Here is a 24,353-nt window from a genome sequence, read left to right as displayed (position 1 = left end):
GTGAACCAGTAAAGCTAAGGATACTGCTGTCATGATTTGCTGAGGTGATGAGCAATCACGATATATTTACAATGGTGGGTGTTCCTCGCCTCTGAAAATCAGGCCTTTAGCATTTTGCAGGAAGCGTTCGTCGTTTTGCAAGATCGAGCCCTAGTCATAAAAATATATTTTATGTATAAAAATATAGCACATTTCCTTCTAAAAATCATACTTGAGTGTTATTCTCCTCTTAGTTTTACACATACTCAAAGAGACATTTGGGATATACTGTGAACAGTGCAAAAGACTGCCTTAGAGTTATTAGAACACACACTGTAGTACCTTTAAATACCAACTGGGAAAAAAAAAGTTGTAAAAGGTTTCAATCTCAAAGAAATTCTGGTCTGACTTGAACTTTTGCTTAGTAAATTGTAAACAAACTTCTTAGAATGCTGAGAGTTTTCTCATTTCTTTCCAGCAAAGGCAGTTTCAAACACATCAAGTCCTGCTTTGACGTAAACCTGAGCTGAATTGATGCTGTTCAGCACCTTTGACAGGGCTGCTTGGAGGGTCTCATTTGACTGATGTAGCTTGTAGTGCTCCAGTGCCTCTAGTAGTACTGAAAATTGGCTCATCTTTTCATCCAGCCTGTAAAGAATGTTTCTGAAAGAGAACAATGGAAAATGGTGAACTCTTTACTCATACAGATGAAAACAATTACTTCATCAAAAATCATCAAGGAGCCCTCCAAGCTTTACAAATGGCATATATTGTTCATAGCAAACCTAGCCTGAGGCACGCTGACAAGATCAGTGCAGAGATACTCTGGTTTTCAAAAGTGCACCTGTCCACTGTGCTAGGTACATGTACACTAAAACACATTTACAAACCCTATGGAAAACCCCCCAGACTCTTCCTTGCCTATTCAGCCATTCGAGCTGCAAATTAATTCATAAACTTTGGCCCATATTAACTCTCTTGAAGTAATTCATGTTCTCAGAGGAATAGCATTTATCGCCCCCTTTTAAAAAGATGTTAGTTATTACTGGTGATATTGTGTATGTCTTTTTCCCCCATCTGTGCCTGTTGTTTACTTCCAACTTTAATGTCATGCAGAGAAATCCTGGTCATAATGAAGACAATCACATACGGCCTTATGTACATAACTTCAGCGGGATCAAACAACAAACAATCCTGCAGCACCTTAGAGACTAACAAATTTATTAGGTCATGCACTTTTGTGAGAGTCCTCCCTAACATTATTACGAGTGCAACAATTGTTAATGTCAGGGAATATCCAAAAGGAAGAGCAAAATTCTTACCAAAGGAAAACTTGTGTTTTCATGCAACATCTTTACGAAATAGTAAATAATGATCAAAGAAAATGACAGACAACATAAATAAGAGCAGAATTATTTACACAGGACCCAATCGTAAAATTGCTTCTGCAAGAAAACCTATCTGATTCTTTGGGAACCAAATCTGTGTCACAACATGTTGCTGGACTGAAACTAAAGCTATCCAATGATTTTCATGAGACTTCTCTAGGTCTTTAAAAGCAGGATATAAATATTACCTAAATGAAGTAATCATTACCCCAGTTCAATAATTATGTACATATCATAAATCTCCATCTAGGGACTACTTTGACCGCAAACCAACGTGTGTAAAGTTTCAAATGAAAAGGCCATATATGATTTTACACAGTACTCTATTCCGTAGCAGGGCTGACAACAGAATTACTGGGCCCCTGGGAAAGGTGTGAGGGGGTAGGTAGTTCCGGCCCTCCAGAAGGGGTAGGGCTGAAGGCTAGCCTCTCATAGCCATCATTTCAGTGCTGCCTGGTTTCCACCACCTGGGGCTCTGGCTGCTGCAGATGCCCTGATAGCAGTGGCAATTAGCAGGAGCCATGAGTCCTTTTAAATCACTGGGCCCTGAGGTAGCTGCCTCTCCTCCCCTGACCCCATCAGCAGCCCTTTGCACAAAAACACAAGGAGGAAGAAATTCTGTAGCATGAACATGAAAAAAGTAACAAAGCCGGACAGCTGAGACACATTAGTAATGCAATTACATGACAGGCCCAGTGGCAACTCCAAATTAGTAATAAAACTGCCAGAGATATTCACCTGGAAGATGGAAGACTACAAAAGAGTATCAGAGTCTTCTAATTACCAGTCTACAAGAGGGAGTGGTAATGAAGTGGCAGGATAAATAGCAAACACTTCTACTCACTAGTGCTCTGTGTATAGTGGCTTGTAAGAAAATGCTATGAATAGAGTGACATCTTTCAAGTATATGGAACTCTCAGATCTTTCCAAATATATCTGCTCATAGCATTGCCTATTTCTACTTCTTTTACTCTTACAGGGAGTACTAAATGCACAATAAGTAAGTAACTGGGTGCCATAGGAAGCATAACCTTTGTATCCTCCAAAAGGAGAGCACCTAGTCTATTTTGAGTGCCACACCAAATAATCATTTGCCATATGGGGTGGGAGCTTCAGGAGTACAACAACGTATTGCTCACTTCAGTGTTCTACCATACTTCTGCTACATGTGATCATGATGTAACAAACATTCTTAGGGGGAGAAGGGTGGCGCAGACTGGATTATGTAGTCACTGCCTTACTGCATGGTAGCATGAGTGAAATTGATGCATGCTGATAGCTAGAGACGTATTTTAAGGTGAATAGATGGAACATCTCTGCACTGGGTCCCAGAGCAGTCATGGCCTTAGGGAAATCATGGGTGAGTGGGTTATGTCGCATACCCTATTACTCCTTGAGGGCCTGATCCTATTTGCTATGAACTCAAGGCATCCCCATTGACTGCAAGTGGAGTAGGATCAATTTCTTTCAGGGGACATGCACACACCTGTATTTCCTGTAAGCTGAGCACTTGGATAGCTGCACAGGAGAGATCAGAGAATCACAGGGCTGGACGAGACCTCAGGAGGTCATCAAGATTGCAGTGTCCAGCTAAGTAGCAGGGCATCCAAAACCGCCCAGAGCTGACAGCACCTGTTTCTACTGGTGGTGCCCATCCACACATACCTTGGTGCACATAATAAAAATTATTCCACCCAGGATGGAAAAAATTAGCAGGAAACCTTGTACACACTCCCCTCTTAGTGTTGACAATGATATACTACAACATAGCTATGGGGAGACTAGTTGCCTGCTCCTATTCTCAAACCATCAAGTTACATACACAACCCTGGGAGCAGGTGCCAGCAAAGAAGGCAGTCACTTTCCCTCTTGACAGATATGTTGCAGTCCTATCTAGCACTGTCTTGAGGTGGGAAGAAACAACTCCCATTAAAGCCTCTTTTACGTGAAATAGAGGAAAATAATACCGACAATTTAAAATTTCAACTTTCTTTTTGTTATGGCTAAATTATGCCAAGCAATGAAACATATCCATGACATTAAGTGGTATAGCTTAACCCGTTGAAATCAATGGGAGTGTTCACTGAATTTGACAGTTCATCCTAACTACCTAAAAGCTTTGGCACTGAATTTAGGTACCAAGAAAAAGCTGTAGGGCTAGATCTGCAACTTACATAAATCTCTATAATGTGAACTGAAGTCAATGGAGCTATGACAATTTACTTCAACCACATATCTGGCCCACAGGAATGATGGCAACCTAAAGATGGCAAGTTTTTTAGGTCATTAGAAAGTGCCTTTTAGAGGTGTATGGGGGCCTATCTTTATCACAGCCACCTCCCGTTTTAAAATTTACTGTAAACAAGCCACATAAATGAAGCAGATTGTGCACCTTTATGAAAATCCACAGGGATCTTAACATATTTTCACTCTGCTTCTGTGATTCCAATGGCAGACCAGTTATAGGCCAGTATTTAAGACAAATACTCAACTGACCGGAGTACAAACTGTCATATAATGAGGCATATTTAGTTGGTTGGTGAATGTAAGAGAAGGGTGAGCTTTTATCATCATATAAAAGAAAATCTTAACTTCTGCAATGATAATATCATTTGGGAACAGTTGATCTATTGCACAGTGTGGTGGAATCTATTTTTTTTTTGATGCATGACAATACTTGAAAAGCGTAACTGGTAACATTATGAGTATCTTTTAAAAAATTTCTTCTATGCATTCTCACCAGGATCATATATTTTCCAATTACTTATTCCTGCACTGCAAACTAGACCACCTTTTTTGCTTCATATAATGAATTCTCCCTTTATGAATCCTTATAAAGAGTCGGCATATAGTATTTTACTTTCTTTATCTACAAGTTTCATGAGGTTAAAATAGTTATAGTGTTTACAGTTTTTGCATATCCCATGGATTTTCCAGTCAGTAAAAACATTCTAATTAAAAATTACCATTGTTTTGAAAAATTCCTAGCCATTTCACTTGCATGAATTAATATTGATATATCATTGCTATGCATAGAACCAATATAGACACCTACATATACTTAATGTAATTCAATCACTAAAACATTCTATAACTGAAAATCATTTTTGTAGCCTACACTTTTAAAACAACATTAATTCCACCCTCTTGCCTAATCATTTAAATATCTTCCTGCCTCATCAATTATTTTGATCTTAAAAATACAATTCATATAGTCAGCCTCACCCATACAAAACAGAGAGACTACTAAAAGAAAAGTGTAATGCATTACTGATGACACTAATGAAATTATAACACACATCAGTCATTTTAATGGTCTGTTTCAATGACACATCACAGTGACCTGAAGAGTACAGTACCCAACTAGGACACCTAATTAATAACTCCAGACAGTACAACTGAAAGAGATAAAGCATCTTCATATAAGTGACAAATCAGTCTTAATAAACTAAGGCAAAGGGAGATACAAAATGGATTTTGAAAGAAAGGCATCTATAGTCTTTACAATGAGTCATTTCCATTTCTGCAAGCATGCTGGTCACGGATGGAAGTAACAGCTTTGTATTCTAATGTTGATTTGCATTATCACAACTAGGGATGGAATGCCACTCCATAAACAACTGGCATTAACAAATATTATACCTCATGCCAAACCTCTCGGTGATCAATCACACTCAATAATAAATCATGTCTTTCAAACCAGACTAAGCTGCATATATTACACTATAATAGAAATAAACCTGCTCCCTGTAACAATTACCCCCAAACTATTTTAAAGGTTACACTGAAACAATGCAATTGTTAAAGGTAGATTAGTATATTTAACTTCTCACAGAAAAAAAGAGCATTTTATTTGTGAGACAAGTATGCACATAAGTAACATACAAACAGACAAAGGAAGAGAATTACTGTGCTGTTCACATATATATTCTAACCTAAGAGCTCAGGTTTGGATTTTGCCAACCAAACGTAATTACTAAATCACTGGAATGTGACAGGCAGCAAAAGGTCCCACAGGAGTTGAATTCACATTGTCTCAATGGGATCGCATTAAAATCATTTATGGGAAAGTGTGATAGGTTGCTCTGTCTACTCTAGTTATAATCAAATGTGCTGTGACTTGAGCTGTTTCAGTACCCTCACAAAGTCATTTTATGTAGCTCTGAATGATTTGTACTTGTGCTCTGGAAAAAAAAAATCCCTGCAAATGGTTTCTGACATTCTTTTCCATTTTCCCTCTCATCATAATGAGCATTTTCAGTTCTGAATACACCCTCCTTAAAGGCAGGAAGCTTGTCCACTTTCATGTTTGTAAAATACCTAATACATTGCTGTGTTATGTAAAAAAACAAATCATTACAATAACTATTCACATGCTGAGCTTTTCAGATTCATGGTGTCTGAATTTACTACAGCATCCAAAGCCCTATATATTTACTACAGGTTGTACCTCCCTGATCCAGTATCCTTTGGACATGAGCAATTCCAGACAAGGGATTTTGCCAGACAAGGGGAAGTCAATGTCCTCAAGACTCGTCTCCTGGCCACTGGCCACAGCCATTTTCCTGACCGCACTTGCAGCTCCCTGGGTCCAAAACACTGACCTCCAGATCCTGGCTCAACTGCAGGTGTCAGCTTCCCGACCCCAGCTGCGGTTTCCAGCCCCAGCCCCACCATTCTCCATTGTTCACCCCACCCCTTGCTCCCCAGCCATCTTCCTGGCCCACTCTCTGGCCTTGCTGGCTCCCCACCCACTATGATCCACTGCTCCCTGGCTGTTTTCCTGATGGTTACCTGGTCAACTGACCCCACCCAGCTTCCCTCTGGCTCCCTACCCACTGCAGCTGTTTGGCTGGCCCCCCAACCCTGGGATTCTCCAGCTGGCTTCCCAACTGCTCCCTAGCCCTGTGGCTCCCCAGCCCCACAGCTCCCTGGCTGGCTCCCTGGCAACATTCTTCCCTGGTGCCAGTGGCTTCACTGCTTCCCAGCCAGCTGCCCAGTAGTGGCAGTCCCATTGGTCAACACTGCCTCCCCAGCTACGAGGGCCCACTGGCTTCTCCTCCCTCTTCCTCCTTCTTCTGTGTTCCTGCAGGACTTAGTGGGTGCTCTGCTGCCCCCCTCCTTTATGCTGCAGCAGGGCTGGCAGGAGTTCTGTTCCAGCCTGGGCCAGGCTGCCGGCCACTGCTCTAGCTCCACCCCCTGGTCTGCTGATGTAGGTCAGGCCAGCTGAGAGTGTACTGGATTTAAGTGATTGGGCCTGTACCACGACTATTTGCATGAGATCAAAAAAATTGTTATACAGGTTAAACCTCTCCAATCCAGAACTCTCTCATCTGGCAAACTCCATAATCTGCAATGATTTTAGTTAGCTGGAAGACAATTTACCAGGGGTGTGGTCAAGTTTTCCGTGGTCCCATAAAATTTGTTTACAGCCACCAGTCCTGGCCCTCAGGGTTCTGTGTTGTTAATTAGCTCTAATGTACCCCTAAATGTCTTCTAAGAACCCAGTAAGCAGTGAAAGAGTTGGTAATGTGCTAGAAAATATTGACCTCCCATCGTCCAGGAAATTACCTCATTCAGCACTGGTCAGGTCCCCAGGGTGCCGGAGGAGAGAGTTTCAACCTGTACTAGCTTGTACCCGTGAAAACTTTATAGTTTGGTAGAGATGAAGGTCCTCCCCACTTCCTTCTCTACTTCCCCACTTATCTTCCCTACCTCCATCCTTTTCATTTCTTTTTTTAAACTTCCCTTCTTTTTCTTCCTATAAATAGCTCTTTTTGAACTGCTTTGACTAGGATACTGCCAAATGGTATGATTATGACAAAAGAGCAGCACTGGAAAATTCTGCTCCCAGGTGTTGATACCAGTAAAAATATTATTAGCTTTTTCATTGTCATCATGATAGATGAGTAAGGTTTTATTCCCAGGCTGGTAAACTGTCCTGAAAACATTTGCAAGGCTGATTAAAGGTGAAGGAGCCTTCCTCCTCTCTCTTCTTATCATGGTGTCCAATTTATTTGCATAGTGCATTCTTAGTGTGTGAACGGTGTCCATTTACAAAGTAATCACATACTCTATACTCTGTGGAAAGCCTCACTGTATTCAAATATAACTAATGAGCACTTCTACAAATAAATAATACCTTGCTCTCACCTGGCACTTTCCATGAACAGATCTCATCTAGCTTTGCAAAGGAGGAAAGTATCACTACCCACACTATAAAATGTTGTAGGGTTAGATTCCTACCCAGTGCAGTGCAGTGAGGACATAGTTTGACCAGTAAAGTAAAATTCTCCATTTATATACACTGGTGTAAGGAAGCCAAACTACAATGATGTCAATGGTGTTGCACTGGTATAAATCTAGTTCAGGAGAGAGGAGGATAGACCTAACACGCTTAGTTTAAGTTAAGAAGTCAAAACTCAAGTGCTCATCAGGGTTTGATCAATGTGGTTAAAGCTGAGCAAATAACTGGTTACAGTTTACTGGCCAAAGCCCAACATTCAAAAGAAAAGAACACCCATTTTGTAACTGGATGTTTCTGGTTATATTTACTGAAACAAACATTCTCACACCCAATTTTGTTCAGGTCAATTTAAACTGGCATTTCACTGAAAAAAACATTTTGAAATGGAATGGAAAAATGATTCATTCATTTAGCAAAAGTCAAAATGAACTAGTTCAGCTTTTTTGAAAGAAGTTTCATGTGTTGCCTGAGATTTTTTTTTAATTTGCTTTATTGGGAATTTTTTGCTTGTCTTTTTTTGTTTCCAATTCAGTTCATGAATAGTTTCAGTCATGCTAAAATCTCTTGTGTTATTAGTGACTGGGAAGCAGGTATTGCCATTTTTAGCATAGACTGCTAATCTTCCACAATTCATCTACTCTAATTTGCACTGGTTAGGCTTTAATTGGAAATCCCTCTGTGCAGAATTGGGCATATACAATTCATTGAATGACCATCAGTGAGGACATTTCCTGCTAGTCGATGCCATATTGGCTTGAAGAGGTGCATCTTTTTAAGCCTGTAACTGAATCTAAAAATCAGATAAGACAAATGGTGATTCCAAGTGGGAAAAAAATCTAATTCAAAAAGTAAGCAGCAGCATCCAGTAATTAAAGGTAGCACACTCTGGGAGTCAGGTATCCTGAGTTCAATTTCCAGCTCTTCCGTGGAACACTTCTGCTTTATAATGCTACTGTTTTCAACTAGCAACGAACCAATACCATTAAGTTTCTTTTTGTTCACTTGAAACTGATTTTTTATTGTTCTGAACCCCGCTACCCTTCAGTTCCTCCTGGGGTCCCATTGCTCCCCTAATCAATCTTGTAAAAATTCTAGCTTGTGATTTATATTCCTTACTATCAACTTCCCTTTTCTTCCATTTGATTTAATACTAATTTTATAGTTTCATTAACCACCCCTTTAAACCAGATCAGTTGTTAACAAATATGATCTTCTTCCTGAACTGTGGGATTATGGCTTTTTAGGCATCCAGTAAAATGTTTTTAAATAACTCTCAATTATAATTCACTTATTTCTAATTAAATTCTTCCTCCCAGTTAATATGGCTCATCATTTTTAGTTTTGTGTAACTGGCCCTTTTAAAGCATATGTATTAATTATCTGGACTTTCTTTTGTTTTCACATTTAAATGTGACCAAGTCATGATCATGCTTACTTAAGTTACCACTAATTTTTAGTTCCATGATCATATCCTCATTGTTCTTTATCTGTCAAGACATAGTCAAATATTGGGGTCCCCATGTTGGGATGCAACACTTTCTGAGTTAGAAAATTGTCATTTCTAGTACTTGGTACTTCCAAGAATGTTTTGATAGTGGCAGCATGAGAACTCAAGCATTTGTCACTCAGATTAAATTTTCCTGGGATCACACAGCTTTTTTTCCTTCACGTTATGGATAGTGCATAGTGTGATTGGGTGGTTTATAGCAGAGAGTAAATAAAACCCCAGTTTGTGCTTTATGTGTTAAAGACACTGCTCCATGCACATTCACAATGATTTTCTTGTGAGTTATCAGTGACTGGGAAACAGGTATTGCTATTTTTAGCATGGAGTGCTAATCCTCATCCACTTCGTCCTTCCCAAAGAGGTTGAAATCATTCATTTTAACTTTTCAGTAATGGGATTCATCCCACCAGGTTTCAGTAATATCAACTAGGTGACATTTATGCTCATAAATGAGCAATTCCAATTTCCAATTTCTTATGCATGTTCCCTGCATTGTGTATAAACAATTAAAGAACTTTTTTCTCTTTATGTCCTTTGGCTCTTTGACTATTTTTGTTCTCAACAGGACCAATTTTATACTAATGGAGTATTCATATATTTTCTCTTTTTACCTCCTCTTTCTTTTTAGCATAATACCCTGCTCCTTATTCCAGCCAACCTGCTCCCAAAATAATAGGCTCATCTTCTGCTAAGGTGGAAGCCATCCAACACCAAAACCTGCCACCCACCATTACTTACCTAGCCAGCAGTACACATCCAGAATCTTCTGCTTTTTGTCTTCCTTTACTTGTGGGACAAGAAGAATTTCAAGGGAGATCACTTAGACTTTTTTTTTTCCTCAGCACACTTCCAAGTTCTATTATCTGTGAGATATCTGGCAATGCAGTGGCATCAGTGGTAGTGTGAATCATCACCAATGGATCCCTTCCTATTGACTTCAAAAGCCTATTGAGTTAGAGTGACACCTCATATTTTAGCTCCACGAAGGAAACACATTGTCCTAGTGTCCATCTGTGCCTTACAGAATGTTGTTTTGATTCTACTGAGTCCTGAATCCCCACAGGTGCGTCTGCACTTGCATTCCTCTTTCGAAAGGGCATGAAAATTAGGTAAATCGAAAATGCTAATGAGGCATAAATTGGCATATTTGACACCGCATTTGCATAATCTAATTTCAAAATATTCAAAATTAGAATATGCAAATGAGTCACCAAATATGCACATATGCACTTCATTTGCATTTTCAATTTACCTCATTTGCATGCTTCTTTCGAAAGAGGAATGCAAGTGTAGCCACACCCCACTTGTTTTTGCTGGACATTTGGAGAATCATTTGTGGACAAGCATGATTTTCTTACAAAGTGAGTTAAGTTGCCCTTCACAGGTGTGTCCCCTACAGATCTCCATTCCCTTGGACTAGCTGAAACTTGATAGATATCTTCTACAGTTTTAGCTGTGGGGAGTTCTTTTTGGTCCTCTTCTCTCTGGTGGCCAGATCCTGCCCCTCCTCACCTATCTCAAGCCACTCAGAATGCCAATGTAACCTCTTCCTTTGGTAGTTATGATCCCCAAGGTCTCCTCTCTGAATTCCTCTTTCTCCAAATCATTCAGTTCCTTTCTTCTTTGTAGTGGAGATGCTCATGATTCCTTAATCTGGATGCCTAGGAACTCCTCAGCTTCTCTGCACCTCAGGGGCATCTCTACTTTTTCTTTCAATCCAAGAATCTTCTTCGCCACCGCTGGCACCAAACCCACACTTCAAGCACAGAAAGTCCCTTCTGGCTTCAGACAGGAAAGAAAACAAGGAATATCCACTGCAGTTCACCCCCACTGCTCCATTCCAATTCAAAAGCTACTTATAAAAGTTAATTTCTTCCCATTTTTCTATAGTATTCAGCCTTGTGATAATGAAAATCTACATTAGTATATTCTAAATTACAATGAGATCCCATTGTCAACCACTTGACATTGAAATCTGAATCTGTCAAAGGAAGATACAATAATAGCATGCACTCTGCTGTTACCATAATTGCAGCTATATTTGTCTGAAGTTCAAACATGTTCTTACATCTAAATTAATTCTCCATACAGCTTACCATACTCAATGAAACCAATCAAATCCAGAAGTGCAGAACAGATCAGAACACAAAAGCAAACCTTCACTAAATATGCTAGAGGAATACCACAGAAAATGTCGGTAAGTTAGTATGTTTTTTTGGACCAACTTCTGTTTGTGGAAGAGAAGCTTTTAAGAAGCATAGAGCTCTTCTTCATTTCTGAAAAAGTTACCTAGAGTGTCAGAACTAAACAGATGGTGGGACAGACTGTTAAGCATAAGAGGTTAGCACATGTTGCAAGAATCCAGGTAAAATGAAGTGGAAGATGACCCTCACCAACTGTGCTGCCCAGAGCACAGGCAGGGCTGTAGTTGATAGCCCCCTTTTCCTCCACAGCTCCATCCTGTGGGTTTGGCCACTTCTTTTAGGCAAGACCTTTTGCTATGTCATGACATTGCTTTCACGGTAAACAGAAAGAAAAGTTCAATAATAGAGATGTTTTCTGGAACACTTGAGGACTTCAGGACTTTTTCCTTAGTGCTGGGTCTTGCGTCTGGACCTTTGTCTATTAAAGATCTTCCCCAGATGGATTTCCTGCCAAGAAGACTCTTATTGTTGCCCCACCTTCAGATGTTGGTATGGGAGCCTGGGCCCATACACGCTATTGGGTTTTGATCCGGGGCCAGTGGACAGGGGGGCAGCTACATTCAGCACCTCAGGGAGCTACCCAGTTGCCTTCCTGAAACACTTCCTGAGATCCCCATTCTTTATCTCTGCAGGGTAAATTAAAGAACTGATGTAAAAACGAAGTTTCCAATATTCCCAAACAATCACCAGTCTGTGAGGCTTGGCCAAATCAGTGTGGTCATGTCTCAAGCAACCAAGGCTCCTGGGCTGCTATGGCCCCAATATTCAGGCCTATTCCCATCTGCTACTCTTCCAATGTGTTAAGCCCTTTAAGCTACACTTACAGCAGGCACACCTCCAGGCTTTTCAGGCACAACTGGGTGCAGTGGCCTCTGTTCAGAGTTTCTCATTATCACTTGTCCTCCAGTATGAGGTTTCAACACCCCGTCACAAGCAATTAATACCTCTCCAGGCATAGGATAAAGGAAGGTTAGCATGTTACCATTTGTTGGCATGAGCCATAAACCACCTCCTCTTTAGATACCATGATTTTCAGTATCTTATAGAGTAATAAATTGCAGTTCCTGTGCTTTTCTTTTGAAGCTGTTGTGCAGGTTTCCTTTGAGGACAAGGACAAAGGTTAGCTATGAAGTAATCACTCTGTGAAAAGGGTTTGCCCCCAGGGGATAGGGAGTTTTTGTCTCCTTCTATTTTTTCTCTGTGAGTTCATTCAAGAGTGCAGAATTTTTCTGCTTTCTCTGACATAGTAGTTGGGAACATTTGCAGTGTACCTGGCCTGGTGCGCAAAGCAATCCCAGATATTACAAAAGATATCGCTTCACCCACCTGGTATCTCATGTTCTGAGACTAGCACAGCTATACCACCTTTGCAAAAAAGTCATGCTAGGAAGAGACAAGATGGTGAGCATTTTTTACGGAAAACACAGAAAGTCGGGCCCATCTAAGTTTATCAAATCATCAAGGCACATCTCTATTTTGGGGGACAATGGAGAGCCACATTTTTCAGGAACAGCTTGAGAAGGAGCCATGCCTCAGGCGATGCTACTGGCATGGGTGTTGCATAAGCTGCACCGTCCTTTAGTAATTTGCTCCTTTCTGTGCAGAGATAGTGGGGTCCTGGCTCCAAATCTATAGTGGTGACTGTGAGGGCAGTGTGCGCCCCAGTGGCCCATGCATATAACACCACTTTGGCTACTGCTGCAGTTGTCTCTCATCCTCGCCTTGAGGGTAAATGGCTGCAGAAGGCACTTTTCATTTGGGGACAGCTGAGCCCTTTCCCAAAACTAACAGGACAGAACCTCAGCTTTTATAAATAAATGTAATTCCCCTGATATCAATGGAGCTATGCAGACTAGCACAAGGTAAGGGTTGGACTCCTACTTTAACATACCTATCAAAATTATTTTTGAAGGCAAGAATTCTGTAGTGTTACTCTGCTTTAGTATGTCTTTGAATCTGACAAGAAAAGCTGAAGATGGAATAAAAAGAAATAATTCCAAATCTCATTCAGTCACTCTGCTATCAAATGTCAATCTAAGTAACTAGAAAAAAAAAGGTATTATTGATCTTAATAGGATTACTCTTAGTGAAGCACTCAGGGCTCAACCACACCACTGAAATCAATGGGAGTTTAGTCTCTGCTATCAAGGGGTTCAGACTACACTGTAGGCCTCAAGCAGTGGCCAATATAAACCAGGAACAGGGAGCTTATTTACAGAACACTTTCATGTGTATTTTTTCTTTTTAAAATTCCTCCATTGAGCTGGGCTTTATCTGAGGAGATGTTATCAAGCAGGAGGGGAACTGGCTGGAGCTTCTCTACTGATGGATCATCACCGTCTGAGAGATCATTCATGTAACTTAGCTGAGTGTGTCCCTGCCTACAAATGTCTGTGTAAGTGTAGTAGGTGCTCGCTGTTTGTGGCTTGACATAGCACTACAGTGTGAGAGGGATATCTCAGGTTGGCTGGCCAGACAGCTCCATCATACCACATGCTAGGTTGCATCCCCAGGACCCCTGCACATTTTTGACTTGAAAATCACTGTAGAATTTCATATTTATTTATATATTTTTTTGATTTTCAAAAAACTTGCTGCAGGTGCAAAAGTCACACGTGGAGATTTTCACAACTCAAAACAAGCTGTACTTTTGACTGCCTGCTTTTTCTGTCCATCTGGCATGATAGGGTTGTGTTGCTTTGGGAGACAGAAGTTCACTTCCCACCTAAACCACATTGTGTCTTGGTGACCTCAGGCAACTTCAGTAGGATAAGATTTTCAAAAGCACACATGCATATAAGGAGCCTACATCTCATTTCCACTTAGAAGCTGAACTTTCACTGCAAGTCAAGAGGCTTCTAAGTCATTTAGATCTATTTGAAAATATTACCCTTCCTCTCACTGTCTCCTCTGTTCTTAATCTTCTGCTTCTGTATCATACCTCTTTCTTCTTTGTCTGCTTCCTATATTCAGGTTGTAAGCTCTTCAGAGTGCAAGCTCTGTTTGAATGGGTGTGACACAGCACATAACACAATTAGATCCCTACCTTGAAAGGAGCCATGAGCACTACTATAATGCTTACAATAAAGTAAATCATAACACAGTTAAAGGCATAGCTGAAAGTCAAAGCTAATACATTATCTATGTCTACTGCCTTCTGAATGAATTACTGGCTATTTGTAAACTTTCTGTACAGTCATCTTCTATCATCCGGTATGCTGAAAGCAAGCCATCACAAAGCTGCAACTTTGTGGAGAAGTTAAAATAATTCAAGTTGAAAAAAATCTAATTGCTTTCATTCTAATTTTCACCATTTTATCAGTTGAATTGGTGTATGTAAGACAAAGTTACCAGCGGTATAAATTTCATATTATTGTTGCCTGCGTGAAAATATCTAGCAGCATGGATGTGTCATCCATCTTTTCATGTTAGCACTTTCCAAAAGACTATACATTTCAGAAAAAAAGGAATAATTTTGGGAAACTAAATAGAAACTATTGGATAAATCAAAACATTCAGAGAGTACCTAATTCTTTTAAAAGTATTAAACAAGGAGCATCAGAAACATTTCCACAGATATTTAAAGTGAATCCTAATTAAATGCCTGTTTAATTATCTAATACTCAGCTTTGAATAAGTGTCACTTTCTCTTTAAAATATGAAGAAAATTGCAAGACAAGCCAAAGTCATGGTTAGAGTGAGATGTGAAATGCTGTGTTTAGTCACATATTTGTGGTTTGCGCATAGAATCCATTTATGTCGCCATAACAATATGGCACACTGGGAAGGAGCATCATGTAGCACTATGCTTTTTATCCAAATGTTATGCTCTCTTCCTTGCTTTCTCAGAGGTCCAAGAAGGATCAGGCATTTATAGCATGGGTTATACTCACTGTATTGTCTCCTATAAGTATTAAGCACTGGTATGATTGGGCATGATTAGCAATAATGAGACAAGACTACAGTAAAGCCTTGATTTAACAGACCCCAATTTAATGGCTTTTGGAAATGCAGGATGCTGGTGCTAGATCCCCTCCCCCCCTAAATAAATGCTGGTGACTCACCAGAGCTGCTGGAGCCACCACCGTGACTGGGGCCGCAGGAGTGACTGGACTACCAGGGCTGGAGGCACTGTCAGGGCCACAGGAGTGGCTGGAGCTTCTGGGGCTGCTGCAGGGGCTGGGGCTGCCGAGCTGGAGGAGCTGCCGGGGCTGCCACAGCAGCTGGAGCTGTCAGGGCTGGAGGAGCCACCAGAGTGGCTGGGGCCACAGTGGCTGCAGGAGCTCTTGCTCCCAAGCCTACTGCATTCCTCCCAGGTCTCGGATGGAGCGCTCCGCAGTGCACCTTGCAAGGTGCCTTTAAGTCCTGCAGACTCAGATTTAATGGACTTTTGGCATTAATAGACACCCCACTTGCCCCCATTAGTCCATCAAGTCGAGGGTTTGCTGTATAACCCCAACAGGAGTTTGTAATTGCATTATCACATAAGTGAACAACACTGGTGCACATTAGTGCTCCAAAAACAACTGAATGTTAAAAATAAAGACTCACAATCTCAAGGACTAGGATTAAGCCTGTAAAGCCCTGCCATGTAACTCATGGCACCACTTGCATCACTCCAAGTAGAGCCTGCAGGAAGACTGATGCACAATACTCCCTATGCATGGGAAACAGATACACATCGTGCTTTAGAAGGGGGTAGTCTGCTACCATAGTACACACCCTGCCCATGCTGTAAGGTCTGGGGAAGGCAGGGCTTTGCTTCATCCTTGCCCTTTTCATCTCCTTTGGGGCAATTTACTCACTCCTCCAAAATCTCAGGAAGGAAGTGGTGCTTGTGGTTTCTAAAGAAAATGCAGGACTATAAGGTCCACTCCCCTGCAGTCTCAGCAGGACCTACCACCACCCTTGACTTTTTTTTTTTTAAATTAAACTAACCTGTCCCAGACCTTTGAAAGGCCCCCTCTAGGGCTGAAACCACAATCCTGGGTGTACAAAGCTGATGTTCTAACCACTGAGCTACTCTCTCAGTTATGAGCTACCTCTAGGAAAGCTTCTTTTGGCATTAAGGGATACAGCTTAATGTCTCTGCTGCAATGGTCCTGCTCAGCACGTTAGCACTGAGGAGGGCAGGGGAATGGTGATAACTCCTCCCTGGACCTCCTTGTCCCTTTTCTGGTATTTTGCACCAATTAGGAGAAGAGAAATTTACTATAATTATGGCTTTTTTTTTTCTTCTGGCCATTCAAAGGGGAAAAAGGCTCCATTCTACTTCCCTGCGCCCCAACCTGAGTAAGGGCTAGTAAAATCTAGAAAGAAAACATTCTGAGAAAGTTTGGACATCCTTCCAAGGGAGTTACTCTTGATTCTACTGGTGAAACAAACACATGTATCTAGCCCAAACTATGGAATTAATAAAATGAAAATAGCAAACTTATTTCAATTTGAGAAAATTTAGTTATGTAAGTGCTATTAAAATGTTCAGGATTTAATTGGAAATGGTGTAATTATTACTTAGTATGATTTGAACTTTATATATTTAGTGAGGTGTGGGTGTTCTGAGTATAACTCAGGTCCAATAATTGTTTCTCATGCTAATAATTGCAATGGTAATGCCTCTTACTTCTATAGAAGGCAAATTGGCAATTAAAATTGTTATAACTCTTTTATCATTTATTTTTAAATGGACATAACTTGCACATAAGGTTCTTTACATTCTTAGTTCTATGAGCCAAGTCACTTGTAAGGATGTAGTAAGAGTGTTGAATACCTGACTTATATTTGTTGTCACTAGTTTATGCAACCCTAATAATTTAAAAGGAACACACTAAGACACTTCTAAACTGAAGCGCTCCCAAACCCAGACTCAAATCCTTTTGTGGTATCTGCAGACTTGCAGCAAACCACCCGCCAAGAATGCACATATACTGATTTTACCAACTAAACATCCATTTAACCAAAAAAAGTACATAATGGATGTTATACTGGTAGCTGGCCGTTGGTTTTCAAGTCTGATGAAAAAACTAGTTGTCTTCTCACATTTTCAATCCATTAAATATATTTGCATTCTCTCCTGTGAAGTATTTCTGTTTTAGTAGTTCAAGAATTGGTAAACTGTGGTGGAATTCTGTGTCGCTTTTTCTGTCCCTAATATCTGATGGTATTATCTTTGAATTAAACCAACACAAACTACGTTTGGATCACATGGTAGTGGGAGAGGCGTAAGGTAAACAAGATCAGGGAGAGATTCTTATTGAGATGAGTGATGTAGGAAAGGCAAATGAGAAGGCCTGGAGGCTGAGGAGAAGAGATTACAGTACACAAAGTAAGAAATTACTGAAATTGAGATAAGAATTTTAGCAGTGGCGATTGTCCAGAAAGGACTCATTGGTGGTACAAAAGGCAATATACCAAAATGTTCAGTCCCCTCTACCCCAAGCCCCAGCCTGCGCACGCTGAGGGCCAGCTACCTGTCCCAAGGCACACAGACTGAGAGCTAGTGGTGAAAGCACCCCAGATCCCCATGGACCCTGAGTAGCCTTCCCACTCGCCACCATCAAGGCTGTGAGCAGCACACTGGCCATGGTCCTGGCCACCATACACCAGTGGCTCCAGGTGGCCACCCTACTAGCCATCCTCCTGGAGGACATCCTCAGGGCATGATGTCCCCACTTGGTCATCTGCCACTTGTGGGGCTTCCCCTCAAGCAGCAACTGGTGGGACCAGTTGGTGCTGGAGGGCTGGGGCAACAACTAGTGGCTGCAAAATTTCAGGATGACCCAGGGAACATTCCTGAAGCTGTGCGCCACTGCTCACCCCAGCCCTCCAGCACCATGACACCCACATGAGGCTGGTGCTCCCGCTTCAGAAAAGTGTAGCAATTGCCCTCTGGAACTGGCCACCTCAGACAGTCACTGATCCATTGATTACAAGTTCTGGGTAGACAGGGCCACCACTGGGGCTGTCCTCAATGAGGTAAGCCATGCCTGTGTCACCACCCCCACTGCATGCTGGGGCCAGGGGGCACCCCAGCAAGGGGTACTGTCAGGGACTGGGGGAGAGGTCCCTGCGGGGGATGGGGCAAGGGCAGGGGCCCCAGAGAGGTCTGCCCTGCAGGAGAGATGGGGTGGGGACGGGCAGGCATGCAGGGGGCATGGGGCAGGGGCCCCAGGGAGGCCTGCCTTGCAGGGAAAAGGGGTGGGGGTGGGGATAGGCGGGCACACTGCACCCCACCCCACACTCACAAGTACTCCTCCCTCTCACCCTGCAGGTCATCCGGGCCATCAACAGTGTCCTCCTGTGGCAGCTGATCCATGTTGGTGACCTGGAATATGCCATCTGGGGGTTTGATGAGCTGAGGTTCCCAAACTGCTTTGGGACCCTGGATGGCATGCACATCACCATCCGGGCCCTGGATCACAGTGGTGGGGCCTATGTAAACCACAAGGGCTACCACTCCGTGGTCCTGCAGGCGCTCCTCGATGCCAATGTTTGGTTCTAGGACATCTGCATGGGCTGGGCTGGCTGCACCCATGACGCCAGGGTGTTCTGGAACTCAAGGCTGGGCCCCCGCGTGGCCGAGGGGACCTTCATCCCCTGGCGGGAGCTCCCCATTAGGGACACCACAATGCCACCCTGCATCATGGTGGACAGAGCCTACCCCCTGCAGGCCTGGCTGATGAGACCATACATGGGACACATGGAGCCTAGCCAGGACGTTTTTAACGAGAGGCTGAACCAGGCCTGCAATACAGCTGAGTATTTGGCTGCTTGAAGTGGTGCTTCAGATGCCTCCTCACCAGGCTGGAGGTGGGCCTCCACAGCACCCCGGCGGTGGTCAGGGCCTTCTACACCCTGCACAACTTGGTGGAGGCAAAGCATGAGCCATTTGTGCAGGGGTGGGCTGTTGAGGCAGGGGAGTGCCAGGCCTTCAAGCAGGGACTGCAGTAACCCCCTCACCCTATACATACACCCCACCTCCACTCCCATGCATATGACCCTCCACACATGCGCAGGGGATCTGGGTTAAACTGCACAATAAACTCTTTAATTGCACCTGACAGCAGCCTATGCCAGTGCCAGCTCCAGGGAACTATATACGGGGAGGAACTGCAAACAGGAGGCTGCAGGGGTCTATACACAGGGGTGTTGAGGCCATGGGCAGGCGACCTCCAAGCCCTGGGAGGGCCAAGAGTCAGGGTGAGGGGGCTCTACCTGTCGGTGGGGATTGAGGGCCAGCATCCTCACTGCCTGTACCCACTCCTTCCCCCCTATGTCTGGGGGCCCTGTCGGGGCTGGGCTGCAGCCAGTGGCACAGGGAGGTAGGGCATGGCTGGGATGAGGCCTCCTCCTGCCTGGCCCTGACCTGCAACATATGGGCCAGCTGAATGAGGCCATCTGGGAGCAGGTGGGTCAGGACCAAGGCAGTGAGGTTGGTCTCGTGTGGGGTGTGTGTGTGTGTGGAGGTAGACCGGAGGGGAGAGGGCAGAGGTGGGTAGGCTGACAGGGGCAGGGGCGGAGGCTGGAGAGGAAGAGGCAGCAGGGTGGCCTGGTGATGTGGGGAGAGGGAATGGTGGGGTGGGAGCAGGAGGGGGTGGGTGCGGGAGTGGCAGCACACTGGTAAGGTCCCACAGGGCTGTGGTGTGGGCAGCATCCCCACCTCCTCCTCGCAACCTTGGTGGCACTGGTGGATTGCCCAGCGGCAGCCCTGTGCAGTCTCTGCTCAGGGTCTGGGCCATTCTCCCTTTCTGTTGGTGGTGGGGCTGGTCCGGTTGCTGGCTGCTGGAGCTGTGGAGAGAGAAGGAGAGAGCGGAATGGATCATAAGTCCTGGGAGCCCTTGCGATGCCCACGTCCCAGGGTTCCCCGCATGGCTGTCACAGGTGTGGACTGCCCCCCAATCCTCCCCAGTCCCTCCAAGGCCGGCCGGGCAATGGTGCTGTCCTGGCCACATAGTGCTGAGTGCCATGTGTCAGCCCTCCAAGGCCTGGGGAACATACCTGTCCTGGGCGCACATGCACTGGGGCTGACAGCCATGTGGGAGGCCTGCGGCCACCCTGGGAAGGACCCGGTGCCCCCTCCCCAGGCTCAGAGGTGGCTGGTGTACACAGCACCTACCTGTGGGTCCCTCCAAGAAGTTGAGCAAGGCACAGGCGAATGGAGCCTTGATAGGTGGCCTGGACGGGATGATGAGGGCCCCCTCTCTTGAGCCCTTGTTATCACTGGTGCGGTCCACTCAGCATGCCATCTGCAGGTGCCTAGTGTTTGCTGCTGGTCTCAGGTGCCCCTCGCCCTCTGTTGCAATCTCCAGCATGGTCTTGGGCTCAGCTGTATCCAGCACAATGGACCAGGGAGGCGGTGGAGCTCTTATAGTTGGAGCGGCTTGTGGGGCTACTCCTGACCACCCAGCCATGTCCTGGGCCTTGCAATAGCCCTGCCACAGGTCCTTCACCTTTGTTTGGACCTGGTCTGGGGCATGGGTGGGTTGGCCCCTGCAATCAGGCCCTTCAACAGCTGCTCAAAGGCCATGGCGTTGTGACACCAGACCCCTGTTTGGTAGTGGACCTCCTCATCCTCCTATAGGGAGACGAAGTCCTGGAGTTTAGCCTCTGTCCAGGAGGGGGCCCAGCACTTTGGGGCCTGACTTGCCTCCTGGGAGGTTCTCCCCACTGTCCTTGGGTGGCCCCTTGGATGGGTAGGGATCCAAGTGGTTGGCCATGGGGCCAGGGAGGGTGAGCAGCTAGCTGAGGCATCACAGGAGCCAGAGAGCTCTCCAGCAGGATGGGCTGCCTGCATGTTCTCAGCTTCCTGCCTAAGGTTTGTGGGAGCCTGTGTCTTTAAACTGGGCCAGACACTGGAGCCATAGAGCTCCGCCTATGCTGAGAGTGGTGCCGCTGCCTGCCAGCTGACCACCGCCATGGAGGACTCTCTCTTTCGAAACAGTTATCTGCAGAGCGTCTACACTTGCTCTCTTTTGACATAATCTTTTGAAGTGGGCTGCTTTTCCTACTGTGGGAACGGAGGACCAACTGTGATGGAATGGCCCCTTTCCCTTGACATTACTTTCAAAAGATGGCAGGGTGTGTGTAGATGTTCCGTGGGTTATTTCGCAAGAAGGCCATCTTCCAACCTCAATTTCAAAGGTACTTGCTAGTGTAGATGCGGCCTGAGGGTGGAAAAATTGATTCATAAACCATCAGCATGGAGGGAAAAGTGCAGCGAATGTGCTTATCTTTACAAGGAAGTCAAGAAAATAATAAGAAACATTATTTAAGTCTGGAAAAATATACAATTTCCTCCACATCCTCTAGCATAACCCACACAGTGTTAACAATTATGAATACTGAAGCACATTCTATGATAAAATGGACACTTATTGCACACCATTGTTAATTAAGAATGATCTTTGTGTTATTTCCCAGTCTAAGACTCAGAAAGACCACTGAACAGGTTTGGTTCAGGTCTACGTTTAAAAATCTGCATAGATCAAAACTAACAGAAATACTATACATTTTTAAACAAACTTTGTTGGTACATGACGTGAAACCACAAAATGCAATGCAAAACTTGTGACATGTTTGTGACACAAAAGAATTACTCTGATTCAACAGTTTATTGCTGAGGCTTTTTGAAAAAAATGATATTGCATTACATGTGCATCCGTGGCACAATAAAGGATTAGCAGGTCTTTTGGACATATTTGCATCAGCAATGTTTGTCCTCCATATAAAAAAAAATGAGAAGTTTTTTTGCAGCAATGATTTTAAAAGGGACTTTAATTTTCTTAACAAACATATCTTAATCAGATACAATCCTGGGCAAGTGAATTTTGTCACCTGGGAACCTCATGTATCTTATCAGCTAAACAGGGATGTATCAAGTAGTCTCTGTACATATATCAGGAGTGACTGCAACAGCGAAAGGTAAAGCTCAGTCTGAAAGGAATACATTTGTTCTAATGAACAAACAAACATCTGAGAGGCATGAGATTAGCAATAATGCAAAGTATATTATCATGTGGTGCTAAAAATGTCTTTTCACAGTGCCTCGATATTATTATGATAAATTTAGGTTTTAGACAGGGGTAGTCATTTATTTTTTTATCAAGGTCCAAATTTCCTGGTTGAGGTTCAGACTTCAGTGAAACATTTTTCACGCTACAATAACAATAATGATAATAAGTAAATATAAATATTTCCTGGTCCATTCAAAATGTCTTGCAGTCTGAATTTGTCTACCCCTCTTCTAGACCTTTTCTATCCTGTACTGTACCATTTCACAATATAGGCTACGTCTACACTAGCACACTACATCGAAGTAGCCTATTTCGAAGTAAGGACATCGAAATAGGCTACTTCGACATGTATCAACTACACGTCCTCCAGGGCTGGTGCCGTTGATGTTCCACATCGAAGTAGTGACGGGGAACATCGAAAGGAGACACCCTGGAAGGAAATGTGGAGCATCCACAAACACAAGTGCTCCCCGTCGAAATAAGGGGCCAGCAAAGCCCCAAGCCGCTCCCTTAAAGGGCCCCTCCCAGACACACTTGCCTTGCACAGCACGAGATCCAGAGAGCCAACAACCAGTTACAGACCGTGTGCACGCAGAATGGACCCCCCAGCTGCAGCAGCAGCAGCCAGAAGCCCTGGGCTAAGGGCTGCTGCATGCGATGACCACAGAGCCCCGCAGGGGCTGGACAGTGCGTCTCTGAAGCCCTCAGCTGATGGCCCCAATGGAGGACCCCGTTATTTCGAAGTAGTGCGACACGGATCATCTACACATGTCCTACTTCGACGTTGAATGTCGAAGTAGGGCGCTATTACCATCTTTGGATGGGAATAGCGATTTCAATGTCTCACCGACTAATGTCGATTTCAATGTCGAAATAGCACACAGCGTGTGTAGACGGAACACGTGCTATTTTGATGTTGTGCCAGCTACTTTGAAGTAGCTGGCTAGTGTAGACGCACCCATAATGAAGTTGTAGATGGCTGACCTGTGTCCTTTACCAGGGTATAACCAGTGCCATCTCTGAGTCTACCCAAACCCCTTTCCTCTGGCCTTCAGCTTTATTCCTTCCAAACAATCCAAATTCAATCAAGCAATCATCCTTGGAACAGAGCAGGACAAGAACCACTTGATGTTCAAATCAAGAGAAGAAAGTGGGGACGGCTAGGCCTCACTCTCAGAAAACAATCATCCAGCATAGTCTGTCTAGCTCTCAAATGAAACATGCAAGGAAAACATTAAAGAGAAAGACCTTGGACAATGTGGAGATCTACTGATCCGGAAGGACAACAACTGAGGCACTCCTAGAATCATTTAGAAGTTTTGTCCCAAGATAGAGTGAAGTGGAGGAGACTTATAAATGATCTATGCTCCATTCAGAGTACAAGGATTTAAGTAAGTAAGAAAGTAATCACCTTTTCCCTGCAGAAGCAGGCTAGACTCCTGAAGCACTCCACTAGTTCCCTGGCAGGTCATCTGCCTGGGCATCACCATAGGAACTCACCATAGGGACTAGACTGCTTCCTGTAGTTCTTCACCCACAACTGAGACATTTGCTGGTTCTCATAATCACTTGATCATCAAGTGATCAGTAGTTAATCCATCACAGATAAGGCTGAGTGCAACTCCTCTGCAATGGATGGAATAATGTAGCACAATTTTTTTTTTATGTCAGATAGTTTACTTCAAGACGAAACAAAAGTCATTGAAACATTATTGAAATCATGCATTATCCAGGGAACAAGCACTTAGAAGCAATCTTCTATTAGAAAAATGAATAATAACATAAATTGCTGGAAATCCTTCTTGAAAAAGGTAGCTAATTTCTAAAGCACTGTTTTTAAGCATCACCTTCAAGCAAAGAAAAGCAGATGGGAATACCAAATGAAATTTCAGGAGAGTCTGCAGTGAAAAAGAGGGAGTAACTCTAGAGCTGGCAACCAGTAATCTCAGATGGCTAAGAGTTATTAAAATGGACACGAAGGAAGGAAAGACACCAAGAAAGAAAACCAATTTATGT

At 43.6% G+C, this 24,353-nt stretch overlaps 1 protein-coding gene across 1 annotated transcript in view; it reads right to left on the bottom strand.

Annotated features, from left to right (window-relative positions):
* Positions 1 to 443: 443 nt before the first annotated feature.
* Positions 444 to 24,353, bottom strand: part of NAALADL2 (N-acetylated alpha-linked acidic dipeptidase like 2) — a 962,837-nt gene continuing 938,927 nt past the window's right edge. Inside the window, exon 19 of the mRNA XM_075004140.1 lies at positions 444 to 642. Coding sequence (XP_074860241.1) covers positions 444 to 642 — 199 coding nt within the window. The remainder of the gene's footprint in view (positions 643 to 24,353) is intronic.

This window comes from Carettochelys insculpta, chromosome 10, assembly GCF_033958435.1.
Source record: "Carettochelys insculpta isolate YL-2023 chromosome 10, ASM3395843v1, whole genome shotgun sequence".
Taxonomy (NCBI): Eukaryota; Metazoa; Chordata; order Testudines; family Carettochelyidae; genus Carettochelys; species Carettochelys insculpta.
This window is presented reverse-complemented; position numbering and strand designations above follow the sequence as displayed.